A 23840-nucleotide genomic window follows, 5' to 3' on the forward strand; every position below is an offset into this window, starting at 1 on the left:
TGTCCCCCTTCCCAGACCAAGGGCAACGTTCACTGTCAAGCCTAAAGCCAGAACAATGAAGTTTATGAACTTCTGAAGGAAACTCATTGCCTTTCTTGAGCTGCTTCTTCCCCAGCCTGCATCACCACGGAGGCACTTGTCAAGTTGACTTTGGAAGGAATGAAACACAAAAGGCAACAGATGGAAATATGGTTCTGAAGCAGGAGATTGATCCTGCTGAATCCAATTTCTTGCCTAAGGGCTCTTCGGCTGAAGGCAGCTGTTGTATCTTTGCTTCTTTGTAACTGTTGACTGTTGTCTGCATGTGCTGGCCTCAGTCACGTTGGAGGTTTTGACATCTGGGTTTGTCCTTTTTGTGCCTCTCTTGCCTCCCTGCTGGAGTCCCTGCTGGAGCTGGCAGTGGTCACTTGGATGGGCACAGATAAGCTCTGGGCTGCAGCTGCAGTTGTTTTTCCTCCCCATCTGTGTCCCAGTGACTCTTGGTGAGCAGGCCTGGGGAGAAGTCTCCTCCCCACAGAGCTGGCCAGCCCAGCCAGATGTGCAGTGCAGAGCAGGCTGTGGCTGCTCTGTGGGCTCTGCAGGACATCCCCACCATGAGTGGCTGTATCTCTGGCTTTGCAGGATGGAAAGCAAATCTCAGAGCCAAAGTGGGGTAAACGCTTGCAGGCAGCACTCGCAGTGAGCATCATGGCTGTGATGTCCCTGTTTGTTGGGTGAGGTGGGACCTGGTTCCTAATTGCTAATCTCAAAGCAAGGCTTGGCTGTGCCCCCAGCTGAGTGGGCTCTGAGCTGTCATGTGCTCAGTCTGTTTGGCCCAAAGCAAGAGATGCCTTAAGGATCCTGAAGCCATTTATTATAATGGCTAATAGCTTCTGAAAAATAAAAGAATTAAAAGACACTCAAAAATACATCAAGGGAATCGCAGCAGTTAATAAATAACCTAAAATACACTTTCAGGAAGAACTTTGATCAGATATTTAGATAAGGCAATGTAAAATACACTCACAATATTTGGATAAGGTAATCTAAAATACACTCACAGAAGAAACTTTGGAATTAGAGTATTTGAAGAAGCAGAAGTGGAAGCCAATAAGTTAAAGTGACCTGCCAAGCCGTTAGGATCAAGCCAAGTACAACAGTAACTTCAGCCAAGCCATGGAAAAACATGCCAAGGATAACAGGAAGAAGTCCAAATTAGGAAAAGCTTAAAATTTAACTAAGGAAGACCAGGAATTCCCGGAAGACCCCGCCTGCCTATGAATATGCATGTAACAAATGATGTAATCCTTGTTTAAAATTGTATAAAAACCCGCTTTTGCTGTGCATAGCTCAGAAATCCATTTTGTGATTTCTCCGACGCGTCGCAATAAAATACCTCCTGCTTATCTGACTTAGACTGAGTCTCTTAAGCAGTTATTCTCGCCTTTTGGGGCAAAATTCGGCATCAATCCTGCAGAGAGAAGCTGCATTAGGGTGCTTTGCATCACGTTCTAGTTCCTGATTCCATCCTCACTTTCTTTTGCTGTAGTTTCTTCTCACTGACAATTCGCTCTTTATATGTCTTGAAAAAGGTGGGAATGTTGGCAGGCTGAGCAGGGAATTGGACAGCTTGAATTCTCAGAGTAAATTCTGGGTCTGGGTGCACACTCTTCACTGAGAGAGAACTGGTGCTGGTTTGGGGCAGGTGAGGGAGCTCGTCCCCATCACAAAGAGAGAAGCTTGCAGTGTTCAGCAGGGCTAGGAGTGGGCATTTTCAAGGCTGCAGTCTGGAATCTGTGTCAAAGGGAACTAAGTGACGATTAATTCCTCACGCAGCTTCTGGGTGAGCTGTAGTTCAGATCATAAAGAGCTCAACTCCAATCCCACTTTGATCCTGCCAGGAACTTGCCCCCAGGATCATGCCCTGCTGGGTGCCTGAATGGCTGTTTGTGTCCTTGCCCAGGCTTTCCCTACACACAGCGCTGCTGCCTCACCAACAGCTCCGCGGTGCCCCTGATGTTCCAGCTCCGCATGTTGGACGATGGCACGCAGCCGGCTGTGGACAGCGTGGATCAGATCCGCAGGGACACTGACCCGGCCTGGAGCAAGGGAATCCATTTCCATGTGGATCCCAGGGAGTTCACCATCAATCCCAGCGGAGGCACCATCCTCCCCCAGAGACACCAGGACATCGAGGTACGGCAAGAGCCCAGCCACAGCCACTGCAGCACCAGGGCTGGAGCTGCACTGCAGGGTGGGAGGGCTTTAGCTCTGGTGCCAGCTTGGAGCATCCTGGCACTGAGAGATCTGCCCTGCTGGGAGGCCTCTGCTGGCTGGCTTAGTCGGGATGTTCCTCAAGGAGCACTGTTTGCTTTCCAAAATCATATGCTGAGCTCACAGACCTTATGGTCAAGGCGTGAAACCATTCTTGTGTTTTTGAGAGTGATTGATTTGATTGCAACGGGGCAGAGCAAGGATGAGGGCAGAAGGTGGCTGTTAGAGAGATGTCATTGTATCAAGCAGTTAGCTTTTCTTCTTGGTCTCATTTCCCCCCTCCTGGGGAGCAGAATGATTTGTGTTCACTGCAGGAAGCTCCAGTGGAGACAAAAAAATCTGCAGCCATGTGTAGTGGTTCAAATTTATTGTATTGATTCCTTGTTAAGTGGTTTGTTCTGTTGTACCCCGTGTTGTCCCCGAGTTAGTTTACCCCTGGGTTTTACCCTCCCTCAAAGCTGTCCCTCATGCCATTCCCTGCCCCTTGTTCCAGCTCTTTCCCTGCCTGTCAAACCAGCCCCTTTTGTTCCCCAACCTTCTTTGCCAATTTAACCTGGAGCCAATCCCTGTCTGCAACGCCCCTTTGGAATTCCCCTGTTCCTGGAGGCCCCATTGGCCCAAGTGAGCCATCCTCCCCACCCTCCTACCCAAAGAGGCCCCAGACACTTGATGTAATCCCCTCAGTGCTCCCCTGAGGATTCCCTTTTGGTTTGCTGTTTGTATTCACCCCCTGATTTGTGTCTGTACAAAAGCCCTTGCACAGGAGTGTACAGGGCTCTTTTGGCTCTGATCCTTTTGCTTGGAATAAACCCTTCCTTGTGGAACTTCAAGACAGAGATCCTCCTCCTTTCTCCTCTGCCTGGTCCCGTTGGTGGCTTGTCTCTTGCAGCATAGAGCAAGAGGCTCTGAGGGTTCTGCCTGTGGTCAATGCCCACCCTGGGCCAGTTCTGAGGGTTCTGCCGGTGGTCATTGCCCAGCCTGGGGCAGTTCTGGCTCTGAGGGTTCTGCCTCTGGTCAGTGCCCACCCTGGGGCAGTTCTGAGGGTTCTGCCTGTGGTCAATGCCCAGCCTGGGGCAGTTCTGATGGTTCTGCTTCTGGTCAATGCCCAGCCTGGGGCAGTTCTGAGGGTTCTGCCTCTGGTCAATGCCCACCCTGGGGCAGTTCTGGCTCTGAGGGTTCTGCCTCTGGTCAATGCCCACCCTGGGGCAGTTCTGGCTCTGAGGGTTCTGCCTGTGGTCAGTGCCCACCCTGGGGCAATTCTGAGGGTTCTGCCTGTGGTCAATGCCCAGCCTGGGGCAGTTCTGATGGTTCTGCCTCTGGTCAATGCCCACCCTGGGGCAGTTCTGGCTCTGAGGGTTCTGCCTCTGGTCAATGCCCACCCTGGGGCAGTTCTGGCTCTGAGGGTTCTGCCTGTGGTCAATGCCCAGCCTGGGGCAGTTCCCCACTCCTGGCATGGGGCTGGAGTTCTCAGAGCCAGCCCGGGCTCGGGGTCCCAGGGCAGCCATGAACTGCCCAGCACCTGCTGGGCCACACTTTGCCCTCAGCCTCCTGCTGTAAAGTTGAACTCATTGTGTTTAAGTCAGATTTCCTCTGCATGGATGTCTTTGTAATGAGATGAGAAATTGGCCCCTTAATTTGAATGCAGTGGTGCATGGAGCTGTAGTCTAATGTTTTAATGTAGCTGACCTGTGCCCTGATAGCAAGGTGTGTTTAACAAATGTGGTTTTGCCAGAAGGCTTTTGTTACTCTGAGACTGTGCTCTACACATGGAGCAGTAGAAGAATTAAGGCCAAATCCTCCCTCAGGAACTGGAGGATATCACCCGTGGGTAATGAGCTTTTGGAAGGAAGCATTGACTGTTCTTCTCTTCCACCAGGTGACCCTGTGCTCCAACACGGTGATGGAGTTCTACCGGAGATTGCTGGTGGACCTGGAGGGTATTGGCAAGGGAGTGGCAGCCCTGATCATCACAGCCAGGTACCAGCCCTTGCCTGGCCTCCCCCAGGCACTGCCTTGCCCAGGCTGTGCTGGCTGCAGCTGCCAAGGAGAAGTGCTGCTGAATGCCCTCATGTTGTGCCAGCTGGACACGAGAACAGCAGTGCTTGGGCAGCAGCCCATGGTGAAAAGCACGTTTGCTCACAGCCCAGCACGGTCCTGGGCCCTCTTCTAAAGGCACCAGGAATGATATCATTGATTGGCCTGGTTTTTGGTGCTTGAGGTGGAACAAATTTCCTGAGGGCCTCCTCTCCTTCTGGCTGCAAGAGGTGGAGTTGTGCTGGCTGTGAGCACCGTGCATGGTTTGGGCCACACCAAGCAGCTGCTGAGAGTCAGGCTCTGGCTCTGTCCATGAGGGCACATGGCAGGGGGGAAGTGGCTCCCAGCAAGAGTGGGGAGGGCAAGGTCTGACAAGGGGAAAGCAGCCCTTGATGTGGCAGGTCAGCTCCAGTTTTTCTCCTTCCCTCTGCTTCCCATTTTGAGCTTTAATGTTGTCAGAGTTGAGAGCAAAAGTCGTTGTTGCTGCAGCAGAATTCCATGCTGCTGTGCTGCTGTGGGTGTCAGTGTGATGCCCAAAGGGATGCAGCTCCCTGGTGCTGTTCCCTGTGCCAGGCAGAGCCATCCAGGCAGTGCCTGGGCTGCCACTGTGTACAGCAGGTGGAGCTGGGGCCAGGCAGTGCCTGGAGCTGTGCAGTGAAGGAGCCAGGGAGCTGCAGGGCCTGGCAGGGGCTGATCAGCCCCTCTGTGGGGCAGCTGCTGTCTCGTGCCCTCCAGGGCTGGGGCAAAGAGCTGAGTTCTCAGGCAGGGCAACAGCACCATGGCAGAGAAGGGAGTCATTTTTATTGAGACACTGGAGCTGTGTGTTCCTTGAGCCTTAGGGAGCACTGATCCTTGTTGGGAAGGCTTCCCCAGAGCTCATGGGTCACTGGCACTGTTCCAGGAGTCCTTGCAAACCTTCTTGGGTAAAGGAGGGGCTGAGGCAGCTGTGGGGCAAAGCGCTCTGCCTGGGGCACTTGGCAGCCTCTGGGTGCTGCCTCTCAGGGTTTGCCCCTCCTTGACAAGACATGTGGGAGTGGGAAGAGGTAGAAGGCAATTTATCCCTGTAGGGCTCTTCAGTGTGCATTTGACAGTGACCAATGTGTTCTGCTCCATTTCACAATCTTTGGGGGTAAGCATTCTCCATTCTCTCAGTATCTCTGATTGTCCTGGGCTCATCTCTTTGCCCAGGTGTCTCGTTCCTGAGCTCCAAGTGTCCTCCCCAGTGCTACTGTGTGATGAGTGCCACCTGAAGGTGCCATATGAGAGGAAGATCCTCATTAGGAATCCCAGCCACCTTCCTGGCTGCTACGGGCTTATTCCCCAGGTTTGGCATCACATCCACCTCCTCCTGTCAAATATTCCTGAGGAGATTATTAGGGGGGAAAAGAGTTTGGATAAGACCTTGCTGGTTTCTATTCAGTCTTAAAGATCTGCTGAGAACAGGATCCTACCCAACTGTAAACTTGAGAAGGCAGTTTAAGCTCCTGAGGAAAACAGTTGATGTTCTAATCCTCAGGGTGTTTTCCTGTGGGAGATCTTAGAGGGTTGTGAAAAGCTGCTGCACCCACAGACACCAGTGCCTGTGTTGGCAGCCTCCTTGCAGGATGCCCTGGGAGTGCTAAACCTACAATTCTTGCATCTTGTTTGTGCCTTTGACCTTTGTCCTGGGGAGTTTTAAAGGTGTGTGTAGGTTGCTGTTGTGGTGGATGTTAAGGAGCCTAAAGTTTCTTGAGAGGTCCCTCTGAATCTGCGTTTCATTGTGTCCCTTCCAGAAACGCAAGGAGGACTCTGCTGTGCTCTACTCCAGCCCCAAGCCCTGTGGGATTGTGCAGCCCCAGAGCACAGCAGAGATCCCAGTTGTGGTGGCAGTGCAGGCCCTGGGCACTCATCGCACCGACGTTCTCATCGGCGTGTTCGGGGATGAGAGAAACCCCCTGGTGAGGGCAAGGGGAGCTGTGAGCCTGTGTGCAGCTGCTCCTGGCAGGGTGCACGGGGACAGGGATTCTGCCGGGGAAAACAGGCACAGGCTGCTGGGGAGAAGGACAGGAGGGATGGGGGGCACAAACAGCTCCTGCCTTAAAGGTGGGAATCTCAGTGTCTGACACAGAATGGAGTTGGGCTAAGCTGGAATCCAGGGGCATTTGAGGTCATTATTCTTATGCTGTTAACTTTGGAAACATCTGTTTGAAAATGTCATCTCTCTGAGCACAAAAGAGGATGTCAGAAGACTTGTGAGAACCTTGAGCTTTCTGTAAAAGAAAGGAAAGCTGGCATTTGAAGAGTGTTTGCAAGGACTGAAACTTCGATTAAAACATATGGAAATGGCAATGCCAAATTCCCTGGATGGCACCAAATATCTGAACCTGGGCCATCGTGGCACTGCCTGTAAATCAGTGAACAGGAAGGAAAGGCAATGCAGGCTGTGCCAGGGAGCCTGAAGTTTGAGCAAACAGTTGCTTTTACCTATCAGGCTGCTTCCCTTAAAGAGGAGGGTTTCTCCCCACCAGAAGAACCAGTTGTTTAATTGTCAGGCTGGTCTTACCTAGAGATTTCTTGCAAAGATAAAAGCTTTGGGACAATAATTTTTAGTTTGAAAGGTTCTCTTACCTTAATCCTTTTCAATTTGGAGGTGAACATGTAATTTTCTTTTTTCCCAAAAGCCCAGCATTGCAGCTGGAGAGTGGTAGCTGTCCCTAAAGAAATCACTTGAGCAGGGTTGAGCTGTTGAAGGTTTTTTAGGTTTCTCTGTTGTGGTTTGTTTTGGGTTTTTTTAAATCTTTCTTGCTTGCTTCCTGGAACAGAGAGCACAATTACGGAGCTCAGGACGGCTGGCAGAAATCTCCCCAAGCCCAAGGCTGGCAGAGCTTGGCAGGATCCCAGCACCACAGCCTGTGTATGTACAGATGGAAGGATGGATGGATGGATGGATGGATGGATGGATGGATGGATGGATGGATGGATGGATGGATGGATGGATGGATGGATGGATGGATGGATGGATGGATGGGGAATGTGACCTGAGTCACCTGGGAGTGTTGTAAAATGTCAACCAACCTCCCAGCAGTGTCAGGGGAACATTCCTGATAAATCCCTGGTGGAGCTGCAGAGTTTCTGGCCTTGGGCACTGGGTGGGCTGTGCTGGCTGGGCACTGGCTGGGTCTGCCCCTCGGTGTCTCAAATCTCACCTTTTTGCTGCCTTCTCTGTCTTTTCCTCTCCCACTGTGCTTTTTGCATCCCCACCAGGTGTTAATGCCTGTCCTCTGTAGTTGCTCAGTGCAAGCAGTTGCAGCTGCTGCAGCATCTCAGTGCCATCCCTGGGCTGCCTTTAGAACAGACCTGCCCCAGCCTGGATTGGGAAGTGCTGGATCAAACCATTTCTCAGTTCAACGAGCCAGCACCCAGCCAGGGGCTGCATCCTGGCCAGGAGCTGCTGGTGCAGGTGTCCCTCCCTCCCTCCCACTGCAGGTCCCTGTTCATAGTTATTTATTTTCCAGAGATGAGCTCCACCCACCTAAATTTAAACCCCAACCACCAAAGGAGATGAGAACCAGTCTGGATTGCCCGGCAACTCGATGGAGGCACTTCAGGACTGGACAGGAGGAGGCAGCCAGAGGCCTGTCAAGGTTTAGAGCAAATTTGGGGAAGAATCCCCCGAAGCAGCTCTGGTAAGAAAAAAGCAGATCCAGTCGGCCCCTCCCCCCAACTGGTCCAGGAGGAAAAAATACCTCCTTGGAGAAAGGTGGAAAACAACCTGTTTGTTAAACAATAAAACCATAACAATATCAAACAATGAGACCCCTTGCCACTCTAAAAGAGATGACAAACTGAGAAAAGCCCGTCCCTGGGTTTCAGCTCACTCAGTCTCTGATCAGTCCCTCCGGTGCTGGAATTGTCACAGGCCAGGCCCGGCCCGGTGGGCCTCAGGTGCAGCTGCAGGTGCTCTCCTGGGTGTTCAGTCCAGAGCAGGTTTCAAGAGGTCCAAAGAAAAGAAAATACACAGTCCAGGGAACTTCTTTGCCTCAGCTAGCTAACACTAACTAAAAAGCAAAAGAAGAGCTCTGTCCTGCTGTCTGTCCGTCCGCAGACAACAACAGTCCAGGAGGAGGAATGTGGGGGAGTGGAGTGCAGTGTCTGAAAACAAACTGCGCTTTTCTTCTCTCCCCCCCTTCACTCTCTGGAACACTCTTAAAGGTGCAAAACTTATTATTCAACATAAACAGAATGAGACAATTGGGGATAAAAGCATCATATGGTCAACCCAGGACATTCCACCCCTTATCCCCATATCGTCTGCCTACTACTAAAACTAATATAAATTCTAACTCTACAAGTAGATACATGATACCTCCATTATACAGCTATACACAGACAATGGTAATAACATTCAGCAAACAGTGATATTTACACAGGTTTTATCCAACAATCAGATCTCCCTGAGGTACACGTCATGTTCTTCCATCTTTTTGCATTATCGACCATGTGCAACCTGGTCCCTGAGCAAAAACAACCCACGAATGGGTTTGTCTGTATTCGAGGCAGGAATAATGCAAACTGTCTTCCCTAATAAACCTCTGACATGTACCACTGGGACTTTGTCTCCATCTACTCTCTGCAAAGGCTCAGATTGGGCAGGGTCTATTACTGCACCTGAGTGGGTCGCAGCTGGTGAGAGAGAGACGGTGAATCTTGTTTCTTGAATCAGAAGGCTTGATTTATTAAGATATTATATATAATACATTATTACTATACTAATAGAATATAGAGAGAGGTTTGCAGAGCAGCTAGGCTAGGCTAAGAATAGATAGAAAGAAATCCACAACAAAGTTGTGTTCAAGGACTGAGTCCCTGGCTTACACTTTGTGATTGGCCCTTAATTATAAACAAAGAAAATGAGCCAATCAAGGTGCGTCCCATTACATTCCACAGCAGCTGATAATAATTGTTTACCTTGTCTTCCGAGGCCTCTGGCCTCCAGAAGACACAGAAATCCGAAAGAAAGGATTTCTGTGAAGAAATGTCTGCGACAAGGGTCCACTCGGTTAGTAGAGCCTCAGGTGTTTACTAACCAGGTGGCTTTTGCCAGATGCTGCTCCCAGTTTTTGAAAGCTCCCCCACCTAATGCTTTCAATGTGGTTTTTAACAGTCCGTTGTACCTCGCTACTTTGCCTGCAGCTGGTGCATGGTAGGGAATATGGTACACCCACTCAATGCCATGTTCCCTAGCCCAGGTGTTTGTAAGGCTGTTCTTGAAATGAGTCCCATTGTCAGACTCAGTCCTCTCAGGGGTACCATGTCTCCACAGGATTTGCTTTTCAAGGGCTAGGATGGTGTTCCAGGCCATAGCATGAGACACAGGGTAGGTTTCCAACCATCCAGTGGTGGCTTCCACCATGGTCAGCACGTAGCGTTTGCCCTGGCGTGTCTGGGGCAGTGCGATGTAGTCAATCTGCCAGGCCTCCCCATACTTGTACTTGGACCACCGCCCACCGTACCACAGGGGCTTCACTCGCTTGGCCTGCTTGATGGCAGCACACGTCTTACAGTCATGGATAACCTGAGCAATACTGTCCATGGTTAAATCCACCCCTCGGTCTCGTGCCCACTTATAGGTGGCATCTCTGCCCTGGTGGCCTGAGGCATCGTGGGCCCATCGAGCTAGGAATAATTCTCTTTTATGTTGCCAATCTAAGTCTATCTTTGACACCCCTATCTTTGCAGCCTGGTCTACTTGCTCATTGTTTTGGTTCTCCTCATTAGCTCTACTTTTGGGAACATGAGCATCCACATGGCGGACCTTCACAGGTAGCCTCCCTACCCTGGTAGCAATGTCTTTCCACTCATCAGCAGCCCAAATTGGTTTCCCTCTACATTGCCAGTTAGCCTCTTTCCACCTCTCCAGCCATCCCCACAGAGCATTGGCTACCATCCATGAATCAGTGTAGAGGTAGAGCTTTGGCCACTTCTCTCTCTCAGCAATGTCCAGGGCCAGTTGAAGAGCTTTGAGTTCAGCAAGTTGGCTTGATCTATCTTCTCCTTCAGTGGCCTCTGCCACCTGTCGTGTGGGGCTCCATACGGCTGCTTTCCACTTCCGGTTCATTCCCACAATGCGGCAAGAACCATCAGTAAAGAGAGCGTATCGTGTATCTTCTGCTGGCAGTTGGTTGTATGGTGGAGCTTCCTCAGCCCGTGTCACTTCTTGCTCCGCTTCATCAGCGAGACCAAAGTTTTCACCTTCCGGTCAGTTTGTAATTATTTCCAGAATCCCAGGGTGATTCAGGTTTCCTATACAGGCGCGCTGTGTGATAACAGCAATAGATTTGCTCCATGTAGCATTAGTGGCATGGTGCGTAGAGGGAACTTTTGCTTTGAACATCCACCCCAGTACTGGTAGTCGGGGTGCCAGGAGGAGTTGTGCTTCAGTGCCTGTTACCTCTGAGGCAGCCTGGACTCCTTCATAGGCAGCCAAGATTTCTTTCTGTGTGGGAGTGTAGTTGGCTTCAGACCCTCTGTAGCTTCGACTCCAAAATCCCAGTGGTCGGCGTTGAGTCTCCCCAGGCACCTTCTGCCAAAGGCTCCAGGACAAGCCACTGTTCCGGGCTGCAGAGTAGAGCATGTTCTTCACCTCTGGTCCTGTCCTGACTGGGACAAGGGCTACTCCATGAGCAATCTCCTGCTTGATCTGTGCAAAGGCTTGTTGCTGCTCAGGGCCCGAGTGGAAAGTGTTCTTCTTACGGGTGACCAGGTAGAGAGGGCTCACGATCTGACTGTATTTGGGAATGTGCATTTTCCAGAAACCTATGGCAAAGCTTGCGTTTCTTTCTTGCTGGATGGTGGAGACATTGCTGTGATCTTGTTGATGACATCGGTGGGAACCTGACGCCGTCCATCTTGCCACTTCACTCTTAGAAACTGGATCTCTCCAGCAGGTCCCTTGACTTTGCTTTTCTTCATGGCGAAGGCAGCTTTTAGGAGAACCTGGATGATTTTCTCCCCTTTCTTGAACACTTCTGCTGCTGTCTTCTCCCACACAATGATGTCATCAATATATTGCAGATGTTCTGGAGCCTCACCCTTTTCCAGTGCAGCCTGGATCAGTCCATGGCAGATGGTGGGGCTGTGCTTCTACCCCTGGGGCAGTCGGTTCCAGGTGTACTGCACGCCCCTCCAGGTGAAAGCAAACTGAGGCCTGCATTCTGCTGCCAGAGGAATGGAGAAAAATGCATTGGCAATGTCTATAGTGGCATACCACTTTGCTGCCTTGGACTCCAGCTCGTACTGGAGTTCCAGCCTGTCCGGCACAGGAGCGCTCAGCAGTGGAGTCACTTCATTCAATGCACGATAGTCCACTGTCAATCTCCATTCTCCTTCAGATTTTCACACAGGCCAAATGGGACTGTTGAAGGGTGAGTGGGTCTTGCTGACCACCCCTTGGCTCTCCAGCTCACGGATCATTTTGTGGATGGGGATCACAGCATCTCGATTTGTTCGGTACTGTCAATGGTGCACTGTTGAGGTGGCAATTGGCACTTGTTGCCCTTCCACCTTCAGGAGACCTACTGCAGATGGGCTTTGTGACAGTCCAGGCAAGCTGTTCAACTGCTTGACACCCTCTCTCTCTACAGCAGCTATTCCAAATGCCCCTCTAAGTCCTTTTGGGTCTTTGAAATACCCACTTCGGAGGAAGTCTATGCCTAAAATACATGGGGCCTCTGGGCCAGTCACAATAGAATGTTTCTTCCACTCATTTCCAGCCAGGCTCACCTCAGCTTCCACCAAAGTAAAATCCTGTGATCCCCCTGTCACACCAGCAATACAAACAGACTCTGTCCCCACATGTCTCGATGGGATTAATGTACATTGTGCACCAGTGTCAACCAAAGCTTTGTATTCTTGTGGTTCAGATGTGCCAGGCCGACGAATCCACAAAGTACAGAAAATACAGTTTTCCCCAGCCTCTACCTGGCTAGAGGCAGGGCCTCTCTAAGCCTGGTTATCCTTCTTTCCCTGGGCATATGTCTTGGAGGGTCTTTCAAGGGGATCAAAAATATTGTCATTATCGTCATATGTGACAGTTCGGTTACTGGCCACCGGAGCTGCTTCCCTTTTGGAACTTCCTCTCTAAATCTTCAGTGCACGCACCCGTTGTGCCAGAGCAGCGGTAGGTTTTCTATGCCATCTCCCCATGTCTTCTCCACAATCACGCAGGTAGAACCACAGCTCAGCTCATGGGATGTACCTTCTCTCGCCATCGGGGGAACGTCTGCGTTGGGTACCAGAACCTCTGATCTGTACTGCCGAGATTTGGAGAAAGCCCTCTTCAATCTCCTCCCTCAGTTTCTTGTGACCCTCCTCCATCTTGTCTTCTAATTTTTGCAGCCATGTTTCCACCGCTGTGATTCTGGCATGTGTTGGGCCATGCACAGTGTCTGCATATGCTCGGAGCTTCCTTGCCCTATCCAGCACAGTCTCCTCACCATCATCCCGCTTCATTATGGCTAAAGCAGAAGCATATTCTCATGGCCCAAGTCGTACAAGTTTTCTCCACATCAGAGATGTGCATGGTACCAAGTCTGGATTTACAGTGTTTCCATCATCTGAGAAGACAATCTCAGCTACTGCCGTTTCTCTCAAGCATTGAATCCCTTGTTCTATGGTTTTCCACTGGGTTTGCTGCATATAGAGGTCGTCTGTGCACAGGTATCTTTGTGCTACACTTCTTAGGACCCGTTCCCAGAGGCTGTGTGGATTAGCCCCCCTCATCATTTCTTGGTCAATGACAGGATCCTGTGACGGGGATCTCAAATGCCTGGCTTCAGTGACATCCAGAATTGTAGCCTCGCCTGCAGCACCCCAGAGATGGACCAGCCAACTAATTATGGATTTATCAGGTCGTCGGGTGTAATCTTTCCGTAAGCCACGAAGGTCCTTCAGGGAAAAGGACTCAATATTTGCATCTGATCTTGCACCTGCTGCTTTGACTCCTGATTTTATGTCAGGAGGCATCAAGGTTTCTTCTCCTGTATCACCATCATCATCATCATCCACTGGTCGATCAGTTTTTTCCGTGCATTTCCCACTTCTAGTACTGGTAGCAACAGCCATGGGTTTAGATGCTGGCTTAGGCTCACTATCTGGTCTGGGTGCTGGCTTCAAGCCTGGGCTGTTGGCTACAGCTTGAGTGACTGGGATAGCTGATTTATCTCCCTGCCCCCCTGCCTCTTTCTGCTGTCCTACACTATCTAACAGAGTGGGATAAGCATAGGCCAGGGCCCAGCTTATTGCAATGAGCCTTTTCTCCTTAGAATCGTCATGGTACTTCTCTTTTAGGTATTTCCCCACCTCAGCTGGGTTCTGAATTTGTTCCCATGGAAAATCCCAGTCTACAGGATCAAAAAATTCCTTCAGGGTTTGGCCTATATTTTCCCATTTTCCACACCACTCAGGATTTTTCACGCCTGCATCTGCTTCTGGACCAGGGGTCTCACCACCTCCTCTGGATATCTCAGCCCTCATTCTAGAGAAGCTGCAGACCACATAGAGGAAGCTTACAAGATTAAATACCAGAAAGATGGTCTCTTTAACATTCAGGGGAAACTGAACATTCTCAAAAAGTGACATAGCAGATCCAAAGGAGAAGAAGGAAAAGAACGCCTGGAAAGCCTCATTCTCGGCTCCTCCTCTGACAAACTGGGTGCATTTACAAATAAATTCCCAAAACGTACTACTGGAATTGGGATGCAGGGTAGTATGAAGAAACCATAAACCATACATATCGTAAACAGACGCCAGTATCTTTGTAAACGCTTTATAAATCATTATCCCCAAGGTCAGCACAACAGCTATTCCAATCCATACCCCTCTACCGTAAAAATTGCGTGTTACGGACAATAATCCTAGTGACCAGAAAGGTATTGAAACCTCAAAAAGGTCTAGAGCCCAGAGCCACGCAAAGGCTTTCACCCCCAGAGACATTATGGATTCCAGCAGCATGGCTACTGACTGCTTTAACAACAACAAACACACAATTAATAGAGCTTTTTTCCACCTTTTCCAGCCCTGCATTGGGCACCAATCCATATATTTGTCCAGGTTTCGAGCAAATTTGTGGAATAATTCCCCAAAGGAGCTCCGGTGGGAAAAAAGCAGATCCAATTGGCCCCTCCCCCCAACTGGTCCAGGAGGAAAAAATACCTCCTTGGAGAAAGGTGGAAAACAACTGTTTATTAAACAATAAAGCCATAACAATATCAAACAATGAGACCCCTTGCCACTCTAAAAGAGATGACAAACTGAGAAAAGCCCGTCCCTGGGTTTCAGCTCACTCAGTCTCTGATCAGTCCCTCCGGTGCTGGAATTGTCTCAGGCCAGGCCCGGCCCGGTGGGCCTCAGGTGCAGCTGCCAGTGCACTCTTGGGTGTTCAGTCCAGAGCAGGTTTCAAGAGGTCCAAAGAAAAGAAAATACACAGTCCAGGGAACTTCTTTGCCTCAGCTAGCTAACACTAACTAAAAAGCAAAAGAGGAGCTCTGTCCTGCTGTCTGTCCGTCCGCAGACAACAACAGTCCAGGAGGAGGAATGTGGGGGAGTGGAGTGCAGTGTCTGAAAAAAAACTGTGCGCTTCTTCTCTCCCCCCCTTCACTCTCTGGAACACTCTTAAAGGTGCAAAACTTATTATTCAACATAAACAGAATGAGACAATTGGGGATAAAAGCATCATATGGTCAACCCAGGACAGCCCTGAAACAAGTGCAGGATTTTAGCCAATCTTCAGGAGCAGAGGTAGATTTTCTTGTACACCTACTGCTTGCTTTGCCTCCCCAGCCTGCCAGCACCAAGTCCTGCTCATGCTGAGCTCCCTTTTTGCTGCCCTGCTGTGCTGTGCCCTGACAGTGGGCTGGGCAGCAGGGCCAGTGGCTGGACATGGGCTGAGGGGGAGGGAGAAATAGGAGAGTTTTCCTTGGAGAAGCTGACTCAGATCCTACAGGCCTGTGCTGAGTGTGGGATTTTTTGCCTTGTTTCCTTCCCAATGTAAGATGAGGCTTTTCTCTGCATCATCATGGTAACACCTCCAGCTTCCCTCCCAGAGCAAGCTGGGATGATCCTGATCTCCATGGACCCTCTTCCCAAAGCAGCCAGACTCCCTGTTTGCAGGGCTCTGCTTTCACCCAGAGCTGCTGTTGCACTGCTGGCCCTGGAGCTGTCTGACAAAGGCAGACTTTGCAGAGGGGCTGTCTCTTCCTCCCAGCACAGAAAGTGGCTTGTTTTTCGGGTGCCAGCACCAACTGCTGAGCACCCTCACCTGCTGCGAGGCTTGGAGGGATTCAGGTGCTCCCTGGACATGGCGCACACTGCCCTAGGAGCGGAGAAGGCAAGAGGGAATCTGTCTCCCTTGCCCATTGTCAGTGTGGCAAGCAGGGCTGGAGCTGCCAGTGCCACTGGGGGCCCTCAGCATTGGCCGTAGAGGGGCCTCCCATCCCTGCAGGCCCATCACAAAGTGCTGCTGGAGCAGCTGCTTGTTGGAGAGGCCATGCAGGGCATGTTGAAGGGCTGTCCAAGGACGCTGTGCAGCACCTGTGGAGGGCACTGCTCCCCCTGGAACTCCTCAGGTGCTCCACAGGAAATTTTGGCAGGAGCTTTTGCTGTAGCACCTTGAGAAAGCAGCATTTAAATCAGAGAGAGAGGGGAAGAGCCTCAGGAGTCAGATGAGCTGGGCTGGACTCCTTCCCTCAGCTCCAAGATCTCTCACTCTGAGTCTCCTCCTTTTCTAAAAGCAGGAAGTTTTGAAACTTTTTAAAGTCAAGTTGTGCATCAGAGAGAATTCCTACGGCCAGGAGCCATCCCAGTTGACTTTCATATCATGTACTAATTAACCCATTGCCCCGTGAGTGTGGGAGAAGATTTTCCCCATGGTCCCTGCACTTGTCAGTGGCATGTATTACAGCGACCTGATGAGATCTTCATGGGTGAGAGAAGTGGACGAGAATCTTGTTTGATGATCAGAAGGCTGGATTTATTGATATATGATATATAATACATTATAACTATACTAAAAAGAATAAGGAGAGAGAAGTTGCAGAGGCTGCTAACCTAAGAATAGCATAGAAGAGAGTGCACAACAAAGTTCTGTGTCCAGCAAAAAGCAAGGACAAACTCTTCTGTGAGTGGTTAGCAAATCCAAACACTCACAGAAGCCCAATCACCACTGCACCTGCTACATTTCACACCAGCCGATAACAATTGTTTACATTCTTCTTCTGGGGCCTCAGCTTCCCAGAAGATGAACAAATCCCAAAGAAAGGATTTCTATGAAAAAATGTCTGCGACAGGCATGGATGCAGGATGAGGTGAGGGTGATTCTGGCAGTGTTTGGGGAATAGGCCCATCTGTCTACAGCTGCACTTTGCCCCAAGATGCTCTTCTGCATCCATTTCCATGCTCAGCATCTCAATCTCTCCTGTCTTCCATCCAGGCTTTCAGTATCCTGCCACTGCCAGGTGTGCTGCACCAGGAGAGAGCCAGCAGGTCTCCTCCACCTTCTCTGGCCACCTCACCACTACCTGCAATGTCCCGGAGCTGTGCCATGTGGAGGGAGGCTCCACCTCCAAGGTGCTGGTGCCCGGGGAGGCCTCACGTGTCAGCTCCTCCCTGAGCCCCCAGGAGATCAACTGTGGCTCTCAGGCCCCTCTCAGGGACAGGTGAGTCAGCCTTCCATCGGTTCCTGCTCTGCCATGCGTAATTGTCTGTTGGAATCCATAAGGTTAGAGGATTTTTAAGAAATGGTTAAAAAAAGTATGTAGGCCTCAGACTGAAGTTTTGTTAGCATTGCAAATACAGCAGAAAAGTTTCCCATGCAAGCAGAAAAGTTTCCCAAGCAGTAGACATGACAAAATAACAATAGGTCTCTGTGGAATTGGCTTTAGGATGGCAACAAGGTTATTTAATGTATCTCTTTAGAAGGTTAGCATGAATAGAACTCTGTTCTTTGTCTCTTATGAACTAGTCTTTGTTTTAGCTACGATTACGTATGTTTTATAAGATTGGATAGAATGCTTGTCAATATGTGTTTTCTGTGTCTGATTGGCTGAATTCTAGCCTGAGATGATTTTATGTATTGCTGTATGAGCCCTGTTGGAGGAGACATTTTTTTGGTGTGGATCAGTGAGCTGTCATGTCTCCATTTTGTATTTTGAGACTGATGTGCTGGAAATAAAAGCAAAAATCTCTTTACTGCTCTGGTTACAATGTTATCCATATTTGGATATTTTGCCACGGCCTAGTGGGTTCCTTTTTTAAGGCGTGGGTTCCTGACACCATTGGACTTATACCCGTCCCGTCCGCCGCATTTGGTGCCCCGTCCGAGGATGTAGAATAGAAGAAAAAAAGAAAAATCGTGGATGTCCCGGCCGCGGAGACCCAAGTGTTAGCAAGGAGGACACTGTATCATCTCTCCTGCCAAAGCCAAGAAAATTGTAAGTAACTTATCTCGGGAGAGCGCTTGGGTGACGTTGGGAGGAAAAATAGAGAAAAAGAAAATTATTAAAAGAACACAAAAATGGGAACGAATTTATCAAAAGTTGAATGGGATGTTTTTCATCAATTAGAGACAATGTTACAAGAAAAAAGGTCACTCTGAAATTTCAAAAACGGAGCTTAAAAACTTACTTGTCTGGGTTAAAGCAAATACGCAAGATTTAAATCTGCAGTCTGCTTTTACTTTTCATTTTTGGGATCAGATAAACTGGAGAATCTATAATCTAGTCTCTCTCAAAAAAGATGAAAGCTTAAGAGAATTTATGCCGGTTTGTAGAGCGCTGTTGGAGTGTTTTAAACAAACTGATAATAATAAGATCAACTTGGACTCAGAAAACAAAGCTTCTGGCTTTGTCTCATTAAATTCCAGTAAACCGGAGACTGTGTGTGTGTATTGGAGAATGTTGCAAGTGTTGTTGCAAATGCTGAAAGTATTGCTTTGAACTCTGTTGAAAAAAATTTTCCTTCTGTCTCTCTGGGAAAAAATGAGACTCTTTTGGACTTTTCTTCGCGTTGTTCTGTTAATGTAAAAATATGTGGCTCTTGTAAGGGGGATGGGAAAAAATGTGTAAAAGATGGGAATGGAAAAGTGACTGTACTTCCTAAAATTGTTTGTGTAGGGACACTGAAACCTGAATTGGATTCTGTTGGGCCTGGGGTGGAGGCTGAGGTGGCTGCTTCCACTTGGGAAATTGTGGTTCCGGGGAACTCTTTTTCAGTTAAGCAAAAACATGGTTGTTCTGGTGTTTGTCAATCTATAGATACAGAGAAAGAAAAATTGGCTTTAATGGTGGAGTCCTTTGAAAGGATGGATAACTCTCAAAAACCTGAAAAAACACGGGTTGAGTTTTTAAAATGTCATGATCCTAATTCTTGTATTTTAAAACGAAACCATGTAAGTTTAAAACCTAGATTTGGGGACTCCCAAGCTGAGTTTTTCTTGGCAGGGAGACAATGTGAAACTTCTAGTAAAGTATCGAAATCAAGGTTAAATGGCACTGTTCCCAGAAGAGAGGAACATGCCTCTGTCCCGGCCCCTTTGGGTCGGGCTTCAGAGGAGGCGTGTTGTTTGTGGGAGTCCACCCCTGCTTTTTATGGCCGAGTTCCCGGAGCTGGCCGAGTTCCCAGAACTGGCCGAGTTCCCAGAGTTGGCAGAACTCCTGGACAAGAGTACAGTGTCCCTGTCAGGAATTTGGATTTGGGCAGAGTGCCTGGAAGGTTTGGATTTAGTGATTTTTCAGAATCAGAAAATATATTGGTTAGAAGTAAAGGTCAATCTGTCATTGATAGAAGTGACAATTTTGATTTTCCATTAAATTTACCTGATTGCTCATACATTAATCAGAAACTGGAAAAAGATTCGGATTTAAAGGAACAATACCTTGCTTTACCAGTATAATATGGAAGAAATGATAGAAATCCAAAATATGAAAGACTTGATCATCATGATATAAAGGAGTTGCGACAGGCTTTGAAAGAGAGTGGATTTTCTTCTCCCTATTTTAATAGTGTGTTGAAAAATACTTTTAACTCTTATGACTTAGTTCCTGCTGATTGCAGGAATGTGGCTTCTCCGATCTTAACCAATTCACAGTACTTACTATGGGAATTACAATGGAAAAAACTACTTAACAAGTTGGTTGAAGGATATGCAAATACTGATTATGCCAATCTAGATGTTGCTCAACTAGCTGGTGATTCACCTTACAATAGGCCTGAAAATTAAGAAGCTGAACTGCCTCGGCCTGTGTTAACAGACATTAAAGATGCTGCTAGAAAGGCCTTGTTTTCACTTGAGCCTCCTGGCTCACATTTGAAGTCTTATCCACTGATCAAACAAGGTGAAACTGAATCTTATGGTTCTTTTTTGGATAGATTAACTCAAGCAGTTGAAAGGCAATGTCCAAATGAACAAGCCCACTCTTATATTATTCAAAATCTTGCTTCTGTAAATGCTAATAATGAATGTAGAAAAATTATTTTAGCTTTGCCTGATCAGCCTCCAACAATTACACAGATGCTAACAGCTTGCAGTAGACTTATGGGTTCACAAAATGCTGCAAATTCACAGGTCAATGCTTTGGAAAAAACACTGGAACACAATTTGACACAACGAATGGATAAAATTGAAAAGCTTTTAGAAAAACAAGAAAAACGTTGGGAAAATTCTGTTAATGCTGTACAAGTAGATCCTAATAAAAAGCCTGTCTGCTTTGGTTGTGGTAAACTAGGGCACCTTAAAAAGGATTGTCATGGGGCATCAAATCAAATTTCTATTTGCCCTCGAGGCTGAAAAGAAAGGCATCTTGCTATATTCTGTCACTCACTATTTGATATCAATGGCAACCCACTGTCGTTAAACTTCAGAAACAGCGCATTCCACCGCGCTCAGACACAACTTGTGGTACCTGCTGGCAATGGGTGAATACTCTCACTGGGCTGGTCATGTCACAAAACGATTGTCATGTGTAAAGATTCCAATCAAAGTGACTTTTTACCTGTCATAGGATGTGATTGTCATGATATATATAATATGCTACTATCTTGTTGTACAAGTTTTGTCCTCAGTTCACAGAATTTTCCAGGATTCAAGATTCTACTACTACATGGATGATCTGCTCATCACAGCCTCAACGCAGACAAAGATGCAGCAAACCTGTGCTGGTGTTGGGACTGAAATCCAAAAGTGCTGGACTTGACATTTCTACAACTAAATTCCAAGGATGCAACAAAGATTCAAGACTGAGACATCAATTCTTCAAAGAAGACCATCAACTCTTCAAAGAAGACAACCTCATCACTGGACTCTGACCGTGGTTCGAGTTTTTCAGCTTTTCCCTCAATCTTTTAATTTAATTTAATGAATAGAAAGTTCAGTTTTAAAGGATGTTAGTAATGAAACTTTACAACGTTGGATTTCCTGTCTTTTTACAACTTTGCAATATATAATTAATCCATGCTTTGTTTCTCCCATTAGGGTATTCATGTTTCCGTGGACACGTTCTCTGGTGCAGTTTTTGCTTCCCTCCCCACAGGTGAAACTGGCAGCCATGCCTGTCATCATTTCCTGTAAGCTTTTGCTTCCTTGGGTGTACCCCAAGAAGTAAAAACTGACAACGGTCCCGCATATATATCTCAAAAATTGGCCACATTTAAAAATGTCGACACATTTTTGGTATTCCCCACTCTCCCACAAGCCAAGCAATCATTGAAAGAACACATCAAACCCTAAAATGCATATTAGATCAACAGAGAGGGGGAACAGAGATCACCCCACAGATGAGACTGAGCAAGGCTCTGTATGTTTTTAATTTTCTAAACAGTTCAAGTGAAGGTCCATTTTGATTAATAATTTGGGGAAAGGATATGCTTTTGTCTCCACAGGTGCTGGAATTAAATGGGTTCCTGCCAAAAATGTCAAACCGTATCGCACTTCAGAACCTGTTGTCGAGCCCAGAACCGAGGAAGCAAGTACACAGACGTGAACTGAATCGAAGGATCCCAGGTCTCGCCTGACGCCTCTTGTGCCTGACGTTCTTTGTGCATCGGTGGAACCCATGAACTCTGATTTTGTGCCAATGTTATTTATGAGTATACTAATTGAATGCTGAATGTTTGTTTAACAAAGCTAATTATTGGCTGAAAACTTAGGTTATTGTTTTTGCTTAGAAAGAATTCTGCCAAAACTTAGTTCCTGAAAGAGATGGGGCAAATTCAAATGGTATACTTGTTTTGCTTGATTTTAATTGTTTTTTGTCGTGCAGATTTGCCTGTGGATCAACTGAAAACGAATGTTTGGGTGACCTTAGCCAAGGCTGCCGGATCGGATACTATATGTCTGTCTAATTCAGAACCAGAAAAGCCTTTTTCAACCTGTCTGGTTGGTGTGCCAGTGAAAGAGTTGCCTTTGGTCAAAAAACAATCCAATGGTAAACCAGGTGGAATTTACAAAGGAAACAGTCCTTCCTTCAATTGGAACATTTGCTCCAAAAAACTCCTTAGGGCAGCATCTGAACCTCAAGAATTAGAAATCCTTGGTTCTTTGACCATGGATTTTTGTTTTACTTTCATGACTCGTGCCTAGCGAAAAGGTGATTCCCCAAAGTTCAGTGTTACTCCTCATTATTTTGCATATAAAAATTTGAGTTTTTGGTGTAATGTTTCAAACAGTTGGGATGTGGTTCCGGAAACGGATCAATATCCATGGCAATTGCCAAAAGGGTATTGGTTCATTTGTGGAGACAGAGCTTGGCAAGGCATTCCAGCCCACCTTGAAGGTGGTCCTTGTAGCATTGGTATGCTCACCATAATTGCCCCCACTGCCAAAGCAGTGATGAAAAAGAAACAAAGGAAAACGAGAGCTGTTCCTCATTATGATGAGAACTGTCAAAGTGATTTTATGCCTTGGAATGCCGCCAGAAGGGTTTCAGCAGGTATATTTTTACCCCAATTGGCTTCAGCTGTGGCATGGAGACAATTAGGTCGTGTTGGATGTTGGCTGAGCAAACAAGCTAATGCCACATCCTCCGCAATCAGTGATATGTTGACCAATGTTGATAGTATTAGACATGCTACTCTTCAAAACAGAGCAGCCATTGATTTTCTTTTACTGGCACAAGGACATGGTTGTGAGGAATTTGAAGGATTGTGTTGTATGAATTTGTCTGATCATTCTGAATCCATTCACAAAAGCATTCAAAAATTAAAGGATCTGACAGCCCAAATCAAAGAAGATGGAGGTTCCTGGTTGGATGATTTGTTTCAAAATTGGAGTTTGGCACCTTGGCTAAGGCAACTTTGCAAGATAGGTCTTTACATATTAGGTGTTCTAATACTGATATTGATAGTGGTACCTTGTATACTCTGTTGTGTTCGGCGAATGATGAACAAAACAGTCCGAGAAGTTTTTGTCATACAAGCAGGAGAATTAGGAAGTAGAAGCACAGAGAGTGTACGAAATCTCACAAAAGCAGTAGATGAGGGTATTGACATGAACGAAGGTTTTGAATTAAGGCCTTGGAATCGACCAGAGTTTTTTGAACGATGACTTGTGACTGTTGTCAAACGTGATTCATATCTCTTTCAGGGATTGGGTCTTCACAGCATTAAGTTGCTGTGCCATAATATAGCAATGCTTCAGTTTAGTGAAAATAGGTCTTCAACAGATGATAAGCAGAAATTTTGCAATAGAGCTATGAAACACAAGTAGCAAGCGACAAGAAAATGAAAGCTTCGGGGTCAAACAGAGAGGGGGAAATGTTGGAATCCATAAGGTTAGAGGATTTTTAAGAAATGGTTAAAAAAAGTATGTAGGCCTCAGACTGAAGTTTTGTTAGCATTGCAAATACAGCAGAAAAGTTTCCCATGCAAGCAGAAAAGTTTCCCAAGCAGTAGACATGACAAAATAACAATAGGTCTCTGTGGAACTGGCTTTAGGATGGCAACAAGGTTATTTAATGTATCTCTTTAGAAGGTTAGCATGAATAGAACTCTGTTCTTTATCTCTTATGAACTAGTCTTTGTTTTAGCTACGATTACGTATGTTTTATAAGATTGGATAGAATGCTTGTCAATATGTGTTTTCTGTGTCTGATTAGTTGAATTCTAGTCTGAGATGATTTTATGTATTGCTGTATGAGCCCTGTTGGAGGAGACATTTTTTTTGGTGTGGATCAGTGAGCTGTCATGTCTCCATTTTGTATTTTGAGACTGATGTGCTGGAAATAAAAGCAAAAATCTCTTTACTGCTCTGGTTACAATGTTATCCATATTTGGATATTTTGCCACGGCCTAGTGGGTTCCTTTTTTAAGGCGTGGGTTCCTGACACCATTGGACTTATACCTGTCCCGTCACCCACAATTGTCCCTGCAGGGCTTGCCTGCTCCAAGGCCTCTGAGTTTAGAGGAGCTGCAGAGCAAAGGCCAGCAGCAACACAGAGATGGCCACTCTGAGCTCCCTGGCTGCCAAGAGAGGAAGGACTTTCTTCTGTTGAGACAGAACCTCTCCTTCTCTATTTGAGTGCTGA

The 23840-nt window shown here is 47.4% G+C and overlaps 1 protein-coding gene across 4 annotated transcripts; it reads left to right on the forward strand.

Annotated features, from left to right (window-relative positions):
* The first annotated feature begins 1349 nt into the window (after positions 1-1349).
* Positions 1350-23559, forward strand: LOC134413852 (hydrocephalus-inducing protein-like). Of its 4 annotated transcripts, none has more exons than XM_063147894.1 (9): positions 1350-1822; positions 1943-2175; positions 4130-4230; positions 5476-5611; positions 6060-6224; positions 7089-7180; positions 7782-7952; positions 16754-16979; positions 17579-23559. In XM_063147894.1, the coding sequence occupies exons 2-9, from the start codon at positions 1996-1998 to the stop codon at positions 17654-17656; spliced, it is 1149 nt and encodes a 382-aa protein (XP_063003964.1). In that variant the 5' UTR covers positions 1350-1822; positions 1943-1995; the 3' UTR covers positions 17657-23559. The 4 variants fall into 4 exon arrangements, with proteins under 4 accessions (XP_063003964.1, XP_063003963.1, XP_063003965.1 ...); XM_063147893.1 differs by having other exon boundaries at positions 1350-1571; XM_063147895.1 differs by having other exon boundaries at positions 1350-1473.
* The last annotated feature ends 281 nt before the right edge of the window (positions 23560-23840 follow it).

This window comes from Melospiza melodia, unplaced genomic scaffold (genome assembly GCF_035770615.1).
Source record: "Melospiza melodia melodia isolate bMelMel2 unplaced genomic scaffold, bMelMel2.pri scaffold_54, whole genome shotgun sequence".
Lineage (NCBI taxonomy): Eukaryota > Metazoa > Chordata > Aves > Passeriformes > Passerellidae > Melospiza > Melospiza melodia.